Genomic DNA, 15,909 nt, shown 5'->3' with positions numbered 1-15,909 from the left:
CCGGCGAAGTTTCAGGACTCCGGAGAAGGGGAGCCAGGAAAGTCAAGCCGGGAGGAAGTGGGCACTCTAGGGCGAGGTTCCTCGACTCAGAAAGGAGAAGTCGAGGAAGTCGCACTGGGAGGGAGTTGGTGGAGGTCTTTTATCGGGCCAAGGTAGGGCATGGGCTCACATCCATATATGGTAGGGAATTTGGTGATCGGAGGGTACAGGGTAGGGGTCCTGATACTTCTGTTTCCTGCATAGGTATCGGGTTACCTATGGAGGTGTGACCTGGGCATACATCCTTTGGGCGGGAGAGTCAAGGGTTAAGGAAAGGGTGGGGGGGAGCCTGGAAGGCGGTCATTTCTATTGTTCCTCCTGCACTCCTGAGCCTGCCAACCCAACACATGTCTTGTTCCCTCCCTTCATGCCGATCCTAGCCCAGATGTCTCTACCCCACATGCACTCACATTTGCCCATTAGCATTCTTTGTTCTCTTCTATGCTTTATTACCCTTTATCATTTATCACCATCAGATATTTAGTTATGTCTTTTTTCTTTTTTTTTTTTTTTTTTGGTATTGTATCTCACTGTTTCACTGGCATGTAACCCCCTGAGTTGTAGGAACTTTGTTTAACTCACCGTTATAATCTCTAGATCCATCAACAGTTCCTGACTCATAGTAGATAGTCTGAAATTTATATGGGGGAATGAATGAACGATAGAAAAGGGTCAACTTATGGGATCCTCATTCCAGCCTCCCTCCTTGTCCTGTACTTGCCCAGGCCAACCCGGAAAGGCAAAGATTGTGCTGAAGAAGGAAGAATGATCAATTGAACAAGGGTTTAGGAGGCCCACTACTCATAGGCTTTCTCAGTCTGCTGGGTAACCACTTCATTAGTATGCTTTCTGGGTTAAGAGAATTGGATTGGTTTTGGATTTGAATCCTTTTTGAAACCCACTTTCTACCTGGATGATATTTCAGAAATTAACTCCATCTTTCATAGCTTTTCTTTCCTTATCTGTGCAACAATGAAAAGAATACCTACATTCCAGTATATCAATTGAGATGATATAAATAAAGCCAGCTGGATAAGAAAGTTATTTTTATTGTCATTCAGGCTTTTTCAGTTAGTTTTCCTGGGAGTGTAGTCATCATTATCCCATTCTTTCCACCTCACTGAGGCCAGAGGGCAAAACAGAATCATGGGTTGGAAAACCCTGTGGGATTCCTGGAGCCGATTCTCAGAGGAAATCTCTGTTGAGAATAATACCAAGGGCCCTGCAATAACCTGGGGCAGAGTCTCCACAGTGCAGGTGTGGGGCTGAGATAAGCCAAGGATAGAGTAGTAGACTTCAGAAATCTCTGGAATTTCTGGTTTTTGGAAAGACCCTGTAATGGATGTTTTTCCTTTGCCCTACCCGCTTTCTTTTCCCATTTCTTCTGGCAACAGTATTCTTTCCTAAGGTAAAGTCTATGTATGGGATTCAGACTGGGCTCTAAGCCCTGCACCCTGTCCCTACTTCCTGCCACAGGAGTGAGCATGTGACCCAGGATTCGCCAATCAGGTGACACCATGCCCCTAGCCATGAGGATTGATTCAGAGTGGATATGTAATTCAAGCTCTACCAACCAGAGACTTTCCTGGGACTTTATGCCAGAACTATCAGGAAAGACTTGCCTGTTCCTCTGGAGTTACTGAGGATATGAGTATGGCATCTTGCTACATAGAGAGCCTATTAAAGAACAAAGTCACACAGAGCCACAATGTGGGGAGAGAGGGCCAACCCAATGGCATAGTTTGAGCTTTTAGAACCATCCATGTCTGAGGGCAGCTCCATCTCTTCCACTGTGTGGCTTCGTGCCTAACTTGAGTTAGGTCTCTGTCACTTACTATCCAGACAATTCTGACTAGCACAGGCCTACTCAGCATCCTGTCTACACACTTCTGTAACCCTGGAAGCTGGAACCACTTAACCCCGCCTATAGCTGTAGCCCTGCCTTTGATTCCAATCTGAACTTGGTTTTGAGGAACTGTGAGATGCTAACCAGCCTTTTGTCTTATTTCTTCTAATGACAGCCCCTTCCTTGCACCCCAATCTCAATAACTGAAGCCCTGTCTTACGTCATTATCCTGGCTCTTTGCCTTTGCAATCCTAGGATGGACAGGCTCTGAACTGAGGACGCCACAGCTAGAATCCACAACCTACTTCTACGTGTCTTGACTATTACCTGAGCCTGTCTGGACTTCCAGCCTGTGATCCATACCGTCCCATTTGATATAAACTACCACCCAGTCCCTGTGCACCATGGGTCTCCCCGTTTCACAAATGGCCCAGTTGTAGTTTGATCGCCACAGGGCCTCACAGTACAACTTAAGGCAGCATTTCCCAAGCAGTGGTCTATGGGACTCCATTCAGTGGGATGTAAATAGATATTTCGTTTGCATGGAGGGGAAAAAAACAAAGCTGGCAACACTTTTTCTTTAATTTTATCTTTTAAAATATAAAAAAATGGAGTAGTATTTTACATAGGGGTCACCTTCTAGAGCCAGTACTTAAGGTAAAAATCATGTCTTGTCGGGCGCCTGGGTGGCTCAGTTGGTTGAGCTACTGCCTTTGGCTCAGGTCATGATCCCAGAGTCCAGGGATCGAGTCCCACATTGGGCTTCCAGCTCCATGGGCAGTCTGCTTCTCCTGCTCAGCTTCTCCCCTCTCGTGCTCTCTCTCTCTCTGTGTCTCTCACTTTCTCAAATAAATAAATAAAATCTTAAAAAAAAATCATGTCTTGTCAACACAAGGTTGGTAAAACCTTGAGTTGTCCACAAGGCACAGCAAACAGACCTTCTACCTTCCAACAAGCCCATCAGAGCCCATTTTTCCCCCCCAGTTCTGGAATAAGTTGCCGTTTTTCCAGTTTTGCTCCAGGTGAAGATTTAGGGCACATTTAAGGTGGAGAGTGTGTATCTAGATTCATAGGTAGGGTGACAAGATGGTTACTCTGTCGAAAGCATGTGGGAACAGACTGGCAAGGATCCCCAACTTGGGGACCCCATCTCAAGCCTGGTCTGGGGCACCCATTCACTTAGTCATTGCACTGTTGAAATTGTGCTGTTCCAGGCTCCCATGGAACACGCATTGCTGGGTTTGAGGGAGTTAAATGTGTGGAAGATAAGATTCCACCTTGTGAGAGAACAAAATTTATCATTACAAGTCTCTCTCATGAGAATTTGTTCTTATATATTGCTTTTAAGAAATCGTGTGCCAAGAATATCAGGAAATCACGTCACCTGTTTCATGGAATCGTGATGCATGATCTATGTGTTGGGTTGGGCCCAGGAATGCAGGAGGAACAATAGAAATGACCGCTGGGGCCGCCATCTTCCAGCAACCCTTGATTCTCCCGCCAAAGGGGTATACGCCCAGGTCACACCTCCATAGGTAACCCGATACCTATGCAGGAAACAGGAGTATCAGGACCCCCACTCCGTACCCTCCTATCACCAAATACCCTACCATATATGGATGTGAGCCCATGCCCTGCCTTGGCCCGATAAAAGACCCCCACCAACTCCCTCCCAGTGTGACTTCTCCGACTCTGCTTTCCAGAGTTGCGGAATGTTATGCCCCAATAATGGGTCTGTGATTAAAGGAGCGAGACTGATACAAAGTGAAAGTCAAGCGAAAGCTTTATTTCGCACCAAGCACCAAGAATCAAACTGGCTGGCCAGGGCCGTGCCTCTTACAGAGAGGGTGACCCCGCTCTCCTTTAGGGACTGGCTTTTAAGGGCAAAGGCCATGTGGTTGGGCTTGGCCACGAAGAGGTGGCCAATGAAATTGTTTAACACACAGAGAAAACTGCACAATGTTGCTAGGTGACCAATTGAATTACAGTTTCACCTTGGTTAGGATTGGCGCCCAAAGGGCTCCCAAAGGGCGGGGCCCATACTCCTTGGTAGCTAGGGAGACAGTATGCAAACCCCCCCCCCCCACTGATCGGATGTCTCCACCTGGCCTGAGCATCTGAGCTTTGTTACCTGAGGCTGGTTTCCCTGGACTTGTTTTTAAGTAAGTCCCCTGGGGGAAGGGGAGCAGGGACAGTTTAAGGGTTAAACAACAAGGTTATTGTTTAACCTCAATGGAATCCTCTGGCTAAAATATAAAAATATAAAATAGGTCCTTACACGGAACCTCACCAAAGGTACCCACCTCCTCCTAGCCTGACTTTCCTGGCTCCCCTTCTCCTGAGCCCTGAAACTTCACCAGAGAGTGCCTTTAATAAATCTTGCCTTGCACACACCTTGCCTGGTGTTGTGTTTACCTCGCCTGCGAAACTTTACACTAGTACTGGTGCATAAAGGAGCATTTCCTAACTATGCTCCTTGTCTTCAGTTCCATGATATCTGGCTTAAGTAACGTGTCTTATTTTAGAATTTAATATATGTGTTTATTATTTAGTGTTTGTCACATAGTAAACTTATGCATCAAATTGCAATAATCCTAGTAATATTATTAATAAGAAGAATTAACACTTGGTGAGGGCTTGCCGTACACCAGGTATTTTTAAAACAACTTTACATTTAGTAACTCATTTAATCCTTACAACAACCTTTGTCCCCATTTTACAGATGAGAAAACCAAGGCTCAAAGCGGTGGAGGATTATGGAATCCACCTTTCCAGACCTCAGATCCTGGGTGTGGGCTTTGACAGTCAAAGGAGACAGTGCATATGAAAGTGCCTATTATATACAAAAAGATTATTATTATTATTATTATTTTAAGATTTTATTTATCTGACAGACAGAGATCACAAGCAGGCAGAGAGAGACGGAGGAGGAAGCAGGCTCCCCGCTGAGCAGAGAGCCCGATGCGGGGCTCAATCCAGGACCCTCGGATCATGACCTGAGTCGAAGGCAGAGGCTTAAACCCACTGAGCCACCCAGGTGCCCCCCAAAAGATTTTTTAATTCTTTTTTTATTCAAGTATAGTTAGTAGTTTTATATTAGTTTCAGGTGTATGATACAATGATTCAACAATTCTATGTATTTTTCAGTGCTCATCAAGATAAGTATACTCTTAATCTCTTTTATCTATCTTACCCATCTTTCTACTTCCCTCCCCTTTGGCAGCCACCAGTTAATTCTCTGTATTTAAGAGTCTGGTTTTTTGTTTACATCCTTTTTTTCTTTGTTCAATTGTTTTGTTTCTTAAATTCCATGCATGAGTGAAATTTAACTGACTGACTTACTTCACTTATTTCACTTAGGACCCTCTAGGCCCATCCATGGTGTTGCAAATGGCAAGATTTCAGTCTTTTTTATGACTGAGCAAAATTCCATTATATATCTCCTACATCTTCTTCTTCTTCTTTTTTTTTTTTTTTAAAAGATTTTATTTATTTATTTGACAGGCAGAGATCGCAAGTAGGCAGAGAAGCAGGTAGAGAAAGAGAGGGCAGCAGGCTTCCCACTGAGCAAAGAGCCTGATGGGGGCTTGATCCCACAACCCTGGGATCATGACCTGAGCTGAAGGCAGAGGCTTTAACCCACTGAGTCACCCAGGTGCCCCCTCCTACATCTTCTTTATCATTCCTTTTCAGTGGACACTTGGGTTGCTTCCACATCTTGGCTATTGTAAATAATGCTGCAATAAATGTAGAGATGCACGTATCTTTTCCAAGTAGTATTTTCATTTTCTTCGGGTAAATACCCAGTAGTGAAATTACTGGGTTCTATGGTAATTCTATTTTTTTTAAGTCAAAATGATTATTTTTAAAGATAGCTGCTATTTGTAGAGCTCTTACCCTATGCCAAACATGGAGAAGTGTTTGCCATGCCTTTTCTTATTTAATTATGATGATTCTATTAACAGATGCAGAAAGGGAGGCTCAGCCCGTAAGTGACCTGGCCAAGGAAACTAAGCCAGGGTTATAAAATAGGTTGCTCTAACCCTTAGCCAGTAAACTACACTGTCTGACCTTAGCGATGCAAGTTCTCACCACCACCACCATCATCATCACAAAGAGCAATGGGGCATTAGCCAGTAAGGAACTGTGAATTAAAACCATAATGAGAACCACTCAGTAGGATGCCCATAATCCAAAAAACCAACAAGAGCTACTGTTTGGTAAGGATGTGGAGAAATTGGAACATACATTGCTGGTGAGAATAGGAAATGGTGCAGCTGTTCCAAAAACGGGTGGTTACTTAAAATGTTGAAAATAAATTTACTGAATGATCTTTCAGTTTCACTTCTAGGTGCAATACCCAAGAAAACTGAAAACATGTTCATGCCAACAGGCATACACCCATATTCATAGCAGCATTGTCCATTATCCATAATAGCCCCAAACTGGAAACAACCCAAATGTCCACCCCCTCCAATAAAGGTCCATACAGACAATGGAATACTACTTGGCTATACAGAGGAAGGAAGTAGAGATACATGTTTCAACATGAGTGCACCTTGCAAACATGATGCAGAGTCAAAGAAGCTAGACAGAAAGGACCACATAGTGCACAATTCCATTTCTTTTTTTTTTTTTTTTAAGATTTTATTTATTTATCAGAGAGAGAGAAGAGCAAGCACAGGCAGACAGAATGGCAGACAGAGGCAGAGGGAGAAGCAGGCTCCCTGACGAGCAAGGAGCCCGATGTGGGACTCGATCCCAGGACGCTGGGATCATGACCTGAGCCGAAGGCAGCTGCTTAACCAACTGAGCCACCCAGGCGTCCCCACAATTCCATTTCTATGACATGTCCAGAATAGGCCAGTCCCAGAGACAGGGTGAATCAGTGGGTCACCAGAGCTACAGGGGAGCAGAAGGATTGGGAGTGATGGCGCAGGGCTATGGAATTTATTTTTGATGTGATGAAAATATTCTAGACTTGATTGTGGTGATGGTTGCACAAGTCTGAGTATACTAAAAGCCCACTAAATTGTACCCTTCATTTATTTTTATAAAGATTTATTTATTTATCTGAGAAAGAGATCAAGTACGCGAACAGGGGTAGGGACAAAGGGAGAAGGAGAGCGTAGAGCTGATAAGCCTAGAGCTGATGTAGAGCTCAGTCCCACAACCTTGAGATCATGACCCGAGCCAAAATCAAGAGCTGGACACTCATCCGACTCAGCCACCCAGCCTCCCCTAATTTTTTCCCTTTAAATGAGTGAGTTGTGTAGTCTGTGAATTATATCTCAATAAGCTGTTAAGAAACAGACACAAAAAAGAGCAAGAGGGGGCCTTCTGACACTAGAGAGGACAAGTTACATTGGCAAGTCTGGTCCTATTCCTCCCATCAGCAGTGATGACTCAGACAGATGCCAGGATTATCACCAGGTAGGCCCTGAATCCTTGCCTCCTCCCTTGGAATCCAGGGTGTTGCCCTGTTTCCTACTTTCTCCAGGCATGCCCTGCCCAGCTTACCCTGGCAGGCCTGGGGTAAAACCCAAAGTGTGGCTTTGTCTCTTGTGGCTTCTTTCGGCAGCAAACTGGCACTGTTTCCTCCCGCCTGCAGCTGCTTCCCCACTACCCCAACCCCCTCCGGCCCCAGCTTGTTATGAGGGAAAAAGTCTCAGATTTAAAACCATGAGGAATTCAGGATGTGCACCAGAAGCTGCACCTTGGGGACTTTTGGGCTGTCAGCCGCTGCATACGTTTGGGGTCATCCCCACACCGCACTCACCTGATGTAAGAAAAGACCAGCATGTGCAGGATCCACTTAATGCTTCCATAATTCACGCTCTGGATCCGGAGGACTTTGTTTGTCTCATACTGGAAAATGCATTTCCAGTTGCAGCAGGCTGACATGGTGAGAGGCTCACTCTCCACCAGGGTCTGGACGAGGGCTCAGCGCCCCCAGACCAGCCACAGCAGATCCACCAGTAACAGGAAAATGAGACTCCCTGATTCTTAGCCGCAGCCTTTAAGTTTGAGTTCCTCCAATGACGGCAGAGTGGGGGCGGGCCCTGGCAGCTGCCCCAGATGTGGCTGGGGATAATAAACAAGAGAAGCGAAGTCCTACAAGCCTGGCTGGCAGATGACCCTGCTCCAGCCGGCCTCCCCCGGATGCCTGCACAAAGATGGTGTTCAAAGGAAGGGCATTTTTAGCATTCTCCCTTATCCCCTTTTCCCTTTCACTTTTTTGGACTCCTTTCAGTTGGGGGAGAGGGGCAGGCCTTCAAATGTCAGGAGACCCAGTGCTTCCATTGTGCCTTAGTAAAGGGCCTAGATCTTTCTGTTGCCTCAAGGCCTACTCATAGACTGACTGATCATTTTTACAACCCTTTTGTTCAACCCCAGATGTCTATGAATGCAGGGTGAATGAAGGTCTTCCTCTTCTTCCTCTCCACATTTCCTCCACAGCACTCTGGTCTGTAGGTGATGGGGGGGAATCAGAATTGCTGGGGCCGGGGCGGGGAAGGACTTTATTTCTGTGCTGGATATTTCCTGCGTGACCGTTGAGATCTGTTGAGATCTGCTCTCTGCCCTGCCCCCATTTATGCCCATGACCTAGGCCAATCAGCCTAAGACTGTCAGAAACAAACTTGCCAATCAGCAAAATTAGGTTTACTGACTATTTCAGTGAGAAAGAGCTCGTGCCAGAGGAACTACCATCAAAGGGACAGAGTTAGGGTAGGGTTATGGGCGATGGTGGAGTCTTGATTAAATTTGAAAGCAGATTTTGATAAGCTCAAAACAGCAGGTTTGTATAAAACAGTCAACCTCAGATCTGGATTGCAACGTGGACCCAGGGCTCTGCTTCCTTGTCAGTGATAAAGCTAAGACAGCTGTTGAATGTTGTGCCTAGAAACCCTTTATCTGAAGCTCTGGTCCAAAGGTGCAAATTGAGGCCACTTCTGTGTGGCAAAAGTGGAATATTTCATTCTTACTGAGGCAATTTCTAATAGCAAATTTTCTGATAGTCTTTGAATTTAGAGGATGACGTTTCTCAAGAAGAAAGCAACAGTGAGAGGCACCTGAGTGGTTCAGTTGGTTGGGCGTATGTCTTCAACTCAGGTCATGATCCTGGGGTTCTGGGATCGAGCCCTGCATTGGGCTCCCTGCTCAGCAGGAAGCCTGCTTCTCCTTCTGCCTGCTGCTCCCCCTGCTTGCGCGCTCTCTCTCTCTCACTCTTGTTCTATCTCAAATAAGCAAATAAATAAAATCTTAAAAGGAAAAAAAAGGAAAGCAGCAATGACAAAAAAGATGAGGGAAAGTAGTATTATCATTTTACAGATACAGTGAAATACTGTTTCCTATTATTTTGGTAGCTGTCTTTATCCATTTCTGCTCTTCCAACCTGTTAAGTGGCCAAGGTATTTTTACTTTTGCAGTCCGACTTAAATTTCACTTTCTCACTCAGGTGAACGGTATCAGGAGCTACCTTACCTCCTGGCTGTCAGTTCAGGATGCCGGAGAGCAGGAGGAAGGTGAGATTGAACACAAATTTTCTTGGCCCTTCTCGCAAGTGCACGTGGCAGGGCTCCTGGCCTTTCTGCTGAACTCATACACTGATCCCTCTTGCTCTTCCCTCTGCTTCCTCAGCCTTCTGTCTACTATTTCTCCCACCACCGCTTCCCGGATACTGTTCTTAATAAGCTTACCAGTGAGTTCTCAGTTGCCATATTTAGTGATAGCTTTTATTTTTTATTCTCTTTGACCTTTTGGACCAACACCATGTATCACCTCTTGAGCAGTTTCTTCCCTTGATTTCCATGACTCCCCTGGGTTCCTTCTTCTAGTTTCTCATCTTTTTTCAAAAAAGATTTTATTTATTTATTTATTTCAGAGAAGGAGACAGAGCATGTGCTCAAGAGAGCGCACGAGTTAGGGGAAGGGCAAGAGGGAGAAGCAGGCTCCCCACTGAGCAGGGAGCCCAGCGGTCCCGAGGCTGGATCCCAGGACTCTGGGATCATGACCTGAGCCGAAGGCAGATGCTTACCTGACTGAGCCACCCAGGCACCCCTAGTTTCTCATCTTTACCTCTGTGACTCTTTGTCTTATCTTTCTATGACTCTTCTCCTTTTATATGTCAGTTCTAGTAAATTCTGTCTCAGCATTTTTTATATTTCTGTAAGTCATGACAAGACAGGTTACGTTGCAATAACAAACAGCCACCAAATCATGGCTTAAGAACCACAGATCATGGGGCGCCTGGGTGGCTCAGTGGTTTAAGCCGCTGCCTTTGGCTCAGGTCATGATCTCAGGGTCCTGGGATCGGGTCCCGCATCGGGCTCTCTGCTCAGCAAAGAGCCTGCTTCCCTCTCTCTCTCTCTGCCTGCCTCTCCATCTACTTGTGATTTCTCTCTGTCAAATAAATAAATAAAATCTTTAAAAAAAAAAAAAAAAGAACCACAGATCACCCTGGGGGCTCTGATTATCCTAGTCTCTCAGAAAACAAAACTAATGGAACAGCCACTATCTTGAACTCTTGAATGAGAAATCTGGCAGGTCTTACAGCGGCAGTTAAATACTCTGAACTTGGGGCACCTGGGTGGCTCAGTTGGTTAAACGTTTGACTTTTGGTTTCAGCCCAGGTCATGATCTCAAGGTCCTGGGGTAGAGCCCTGCGTGGGGCTCTGTGCTCAACCAGGAGTCGGCTGGAGATTCTATCCCTCTCTCTCTTCCTCTGCTCCTCCCCCCACCCCTCATGTGCACACGCATGCACTTGTGGGCTCTCTCTCTTTAAAATAAATAAATAAATCCTTTAAAAAAAAAGATTTTGTTTATTTGTTAGACAGAGAACACAGCAAGGGAAGCTGTAGGCAGATGGAGAAGTAGGCTCACTGCTAAGCAGGGAGTCCGATGTGGGACCTGACCCCAGGACCTGAGCTGAAGGCAGACACTTGACCTACTGAGCCACCCAGGTATCCCTAAATAAATAAAACTTAATAGAAAATACTCTGTTAACCATTTATATGTCTTCTTTGCAGAATTGTCTATTCATGCCTTCTGCCCATTTTTTGACTTGATTATTTGTTTTTTGGGATGTTGAGTTTGAGAAGTTCTTTATAGATCTTAGTTACCAGCCCTTTATCTGTAATATCATTTGCGAATATCTTATCCCATTCCATTGGTTGCCTTTCAGTTTTGTTGACTGTTTCCTTTGCTATGCAGAAACTTTTTATCTTGATGAAGTCCCAACAGTTCATTTTTGCTTGTTTCCCTTGCCTTTGGAGATGTATCATGAAAGAAGTTGTTGTGGCTGATGTCAAAGAGGTTACTTCCTGTGTTCTCCTCTAGGATTTTGATAGATTCCTATCTCACATTGAGGTCTTTCATTCATTTTGAGTTTATCTTTGTGTGGTGTAAGACTGGTGATGTGTATTAAGGATGGCATGTGTTGTAATGAGTATTGGGTGTTATATGCAAATAATGATTCATGGAACGCTGCATCAAAAGCCAATGATGAACTGTATGGTGACTAACATAGCATTAAAAAAAAATACTCTGATCTAGAAATGGTACACTCCCTTTTGCCTCCAACTTATTGGTGAGAACTAGTCACTTGGCCCCATCTAACCACCAGGGAACCTGGAAATGCAGTCTCACCATATATCCCTCTCTGTGCCCAGAAACAGAAGAAGCAGACATATTTGGTAAATAGCACTAGTAACTTTTGCATTCTCTCCCTGGGAAATTTCATCCACACACATTCTTTTAAAGAATCACCAAATGCTGAAGGAAAAGGGGATGGAAAGAGGGGTACATGTGTATATCATGTGTTTAACTACACATGGAGTATAGCTGGAAATAGGCCTACCACATAATCTGGGGATCCAGTGCAAAATGAAAATGTGGGGTCTCTCATTCAAAATTAAGAAATTCAAGATGGCAACAGCAAAGCATTAAATCAAGCTCAGGTCCCTTCTACACGTGGGTCCTTATGTAACTGCATGGGTCCCATGTCCATGAAGCTGGCTGTTTCTGGAAGGATGTATAAGATGGCCTCTGGGGAGGGAATAGGGGGATTTGTCAGTGTTTGTCAAGCAACTTATTTATCACCTTTCTATGAAGTTTTTCTATCATACTCACGCATTACTTTTTTAAAATCACTGGTAGATTAAAAAAATCTGTATCTTCAGACCAAATCTGCCCTCTGAGCTCCATACCTGTATAGTCTGTGAACCTCCAGACCTAAAAATCCCATAGATATTTAAAAATCACATCTTCAGGATGGCGTACTTCCCCACAAAATAATAGTGCATTTAGGGACTGATTCGAGGGAGAGAGTAGAGACATGATGTGGACTACTTTTCCTTTAAGATCAGCTTGAGGGTGATTTTTAATAGGAGGTGTAGTTGTCAAGGGAAGATTGGGGGAAGGGATAGCTAAGATGGAAATATTTGAGTCATTCAAAGTGGAATGTCAGGAATAGTGGTTCCTGTTTCTTTGTTAAGTAGGAAGTCAAGTCATGAATACAATTGGTCTTGGGGACTTAGGTGAATCTAAGGAGTGTGTGTGTGTGTGTGTGTGTGTGTGTGTGTGTGTGTGTTTCTGGTTGCAGGTCAGAAAATCAAGTGACTTTCTTTAGCAGAAATGGTAGTTTTTTGAGGAAACACTGTTGGCTTACAGAACTCAAGTGCAGGAAACATGATAAGAACTTATTTACAGGAAAACTAAAATGTCCTGCTCTGAGGTGTGGCTCTTTCGGTTTGTTTGAAGCTGCGTTGTCCCGCCTCTGTCTGTCTCTCTCCAGCCACTGTGCATTTTCCTAAACACAGGACTTCTCTGCTCCTCTGGGGGCATGTCACCAAACAAGGCCATCATGGCATCCACATTAGATGGCCACAGTTCACATCAGACCCCAGACCAACTGCTTAATTCCAGAATCCCAGAGGAGTGAATCTGATTGGTTTAGTTATCTGTCTCTGGCCCAGTCACCTAAGGCTGTGGGCAGGGTCACAGAAGAAACCTGGGGTCAGGGGCCTACTGGGGGGAAGGGGTAGAAGGAGGTGAAAGGGGGTCAAGGAGGAGGGGGAAGGGGTGAAGGGCGGCGAGAGGGAAGGAAGGAAGGAAAGAAAGTAAGGAGGGGGAGAAAGAAGTACGACTCTCGGAGAGTAGCGGCTCCTAGGCTGGGAGACTCAGATTCAATAATCTGCTCCTCAGGTGGGACAACCCTGAGGCGGTCTAGGCAGTTTCCCAGAGGTCCCTGGTGGGATTGAGTCCCAGATGCCTACGGCAGTGACCTGTTCTTCAATACTTGCTGTATTGGCTGTCTTCCCTCCCTGTCTCACTTCCCCACTGCCCTTCCTGGCCTTACCTCCCAAATGAACTACTTGTCCCTGAATCCTTGCTTCAGGGCCCACTTTGGGGAAGCTCAGTCTCTTTCAACCTCCTGTGGCTACTTGCTGTTAAGGAGTCAGGAATTTGCCCCAAGAGCAATCGGTGGGTCTGTACGCAGAGTGGTGGCATGACCTCATTTACACTTCAGTAAAATCACTCTGGCTGCACCACGGAAAGTGGATAGAAGGGGCGTGAGTGGAGGCGGGAGGGGATCTGCCCAGGGAGCGGGTATGGTGACATGGAGGGCGACTGACGGTGGATCTCCGAAGGATCCAACACGAAGGGGACTAAGAGGCATCGAGGAAGGAGAGGAAAATGCAGAAAGAGTGTGTGCCTAGGAGCCAAAGGAAAACGGTTCTAGAATAAACCAGTGACAACAGGAAATAGTAAGAGGGATATAAAGCTGTGTGAGTCAAGGCCCCTGGTGAGGAAACTGACAGAGAAGCTAATGGAGCGGATGGAGTCAAGTACTGAATGCAAACGGAGTAGGTGCGAACTTAGCAAATGACAAAAGCAAGCGGGGAGCCTGCTTCCTCCTCTCTCTCTCTCTGCCTGCCTCTCTGCCTACTTGTGATCTCTCTCTGTCAAATAAATCAATAAAATCTTAAAAAAAAAAAAAAATCAATGGAGAGAAAGTACTCCAAATGTGCTCTCAGAGCAACTGGCTAGACATTTAGAGGAGGTTGGTGGAGGCAGGAGGTTGTGGTATCCTAACTTTCTAGGTTTCAAAAGATGTGTAACTGTTTGAAATGTGATAGAATGATCAAAAGAAAGCAAAATCAGCTACACAAAGGGACGTGCAAGTCAACGTTCTGTTTGTGTTTGTGGTGTGCACATTTTGCATTTTGGTAGAGAATCCAAACAAAGATAACTGGATGCCCCCTCTTCTTTAAAAAAAAAAAAAAAAAAAAGATTGATTTATTTATTTTAGGAGCGAGAGAGAGAGAGAGAGAGAGAGAGAGAGCGCGCGAGCCTGTGTGTGGGAGGAGCAGAGGAAGAGAATCTCAAGCAGACTTTTGGCTGAGTGAGGAGCCTGCCACAGCAGGGTCAGTCTCATGACCTTGAGATCATGACGTGAGCTGAAACCAAGAGTTGGTTCCTCAGCCAACTAAGCCACCCAGGTGTGCCTGGATGCCCTTTGAAATAACTCAGCTGACACCACACTTTCTCCGGGCTGCTGGTTGGTTCTTCCCTCAAACTCTGTGTCGGTGTCAATATCACTGTGAATTTTCAGTAAAGGTACAATGATAGGAGACTCATACCCCCCTTCAGGAGTACAATATTTGAGCCAGGAAGTCACTGTGGTTTCTTTCGGCAACTGGAGCTGTAAAATAAAATATGTCAAGTGATTTCCCCCCTCTGTATTTCTCCATGGCTGTTTCTCGTGAACATGCCTTTCTGGTCCTCTCTCCCTTCCCGCTCATCCTCTAATTCAGAATTCTTATAATAAGTTGGTCAAGAGACTGCTGCTTAGGGCTGTCACAGAGTCAGGAGAGAGTCCAGTGCCCGGGTATTCAAAACAGTTTTTCTTTGAATTACACTAACCAGTGCTGCCTAACTAACCACATGTGGCCATTGAAATTTAAGTTAATTAAAACTGAATGGATGGGGTGCCTGGGTGGCTCAGTGGGTTAAACCTCTGCCTTCGGCTCAGGTCATGATCCCAGAGTCCTGGGATCAAGCCCCGCATCGGGCTCTCTGCTCAGCAGGGAGCCTCTTTCCTCCTCTCTCTCTGCCTACTTGTGATCTCTGTCTGTCAAATAAATAAATAAAAATCTTTAAAAAAAATCGAATGGAATTTAAAATTCAGTTCTTCATTTGTACTCACCATATTTCACGTGCTCAATAGCCACATATGGCTTATACTGTTAGGGCCAATTTAACATTAAAACCTGTTAAACCCCTAGGGCCTACCTGGGCCTACTTAGCCATAGTGACTCCATGTTGCCTAGGTAGCCATTTTGTTGTTTAATAAATTCCTCAGCAGTTACTGATATTGGTTCCGGGTAACCGTTGCTAAAACACACACCTAAAATAAGGCCAGACAGGTAAAAGACATCCAATCAGCCAAAGCCATATACGTAGAGGTCTGCGGTTGTGCCCTATAAAAACTAGCCTGTAAGACTAAGGGGGGTTGCTCTCTTCGGAGGCGGCCCTGGCCAGTCAGTCTGACTTCTAATGCTTGGCATAGAATAAGGCTTTGCATAACTTTCACTTTGTCTCAGTCTCGTTCCTTTGATAACGGACCCAACCATACTATGTTAGACAGTGAAGATACGTACACCATTGTACACCATTGTAGAAAGTTCTCTTGAACAGCCCTGCTGACTAAATCTGTGGGGTAGAAGAAAAGGTGAATACAGTAGCAGCTAAATGAGGAAGGTAAGGGCTGGTCCAGTCAGATGGCATCCATTTTCTGTGTGAAATAAGAGGCAGATGTGCCTGAGGAGAGAGAAAGACAAGGCAGAGGGCTGGGAAGTTCGATGAGAGTGAAGAAGAATCAAAACAGTTGCTATGGTGAACAGGAGAAGAGCCAACAGGGAAAACAGGAATTCCAGTGTGGAATTGAGAATTAAAAACCATGAATTGGTTATTGCAACATCTGTGTGACTGACATAATAGGAGCCTGGGGCCTTCCCACC

General features: G+C 45.2%; 2 protein-coding genes across 4 annotated transcripts in view; one reads left to right on the top strand and one right to left on the bottom strand.

Moving 5' to 3' along the window:
• P2RX7 (purinergic receptor P2X 7) overlaps nucleotides 1-7,917 on the bottom strand; it is a 47,814-nt gene extending 39,897 nt beyond the window's left edge. The window contains exons 1-2 of one of the 2 annotated variants that reach the window (XM_032309057.1): nucleotides 7,665-7,737; nucleotides 622-670 (exon numbers count right to left, since the gene is read on the bottom strand). Coding sequence is in view for 1 of the 2 variants with exons in the window: in XM_032309056.1 (XP_032164947.1) it covers nucleotides 7,665-7,789 (125 nt within the window). In the remaining variant the exon portion in view is untranslated. Of the gene's footprint in view, nucleotides 1-621; nucleotides 671-7,664 lie in introns of both variants that reach the window. The other variant, XM_032309056.1, reaches the window with a different exon arrangement.
• Nucleotides 1-15,909, top strand: part of IFT81 (intraflagellar transport 81) — a 225,667-nt gene that overhangs the window by 66,235 nt on the left and 143,523 nt on the right. The window lies entirely within an intron of this gene.

The sequence above is a fragment of the Mustela erminea genome, chromosome 13 (assembly GCF_009829155.1).
Source record: "Mustela erminea isolate mMusErm1 chromosome 13, mMusErm1.Pri, whole genome shotgun sequence".
Classification (NCBI taxonomy): domain Eukaryota; kingdom Metazoa; phylum Chordata; class Mammalia; order Carnivora; family Mustelidae; genus Mustela; species Mustela erminea.
This window is presented reverse-complemented; position numbering and strand designations above follow the sequence as displayed.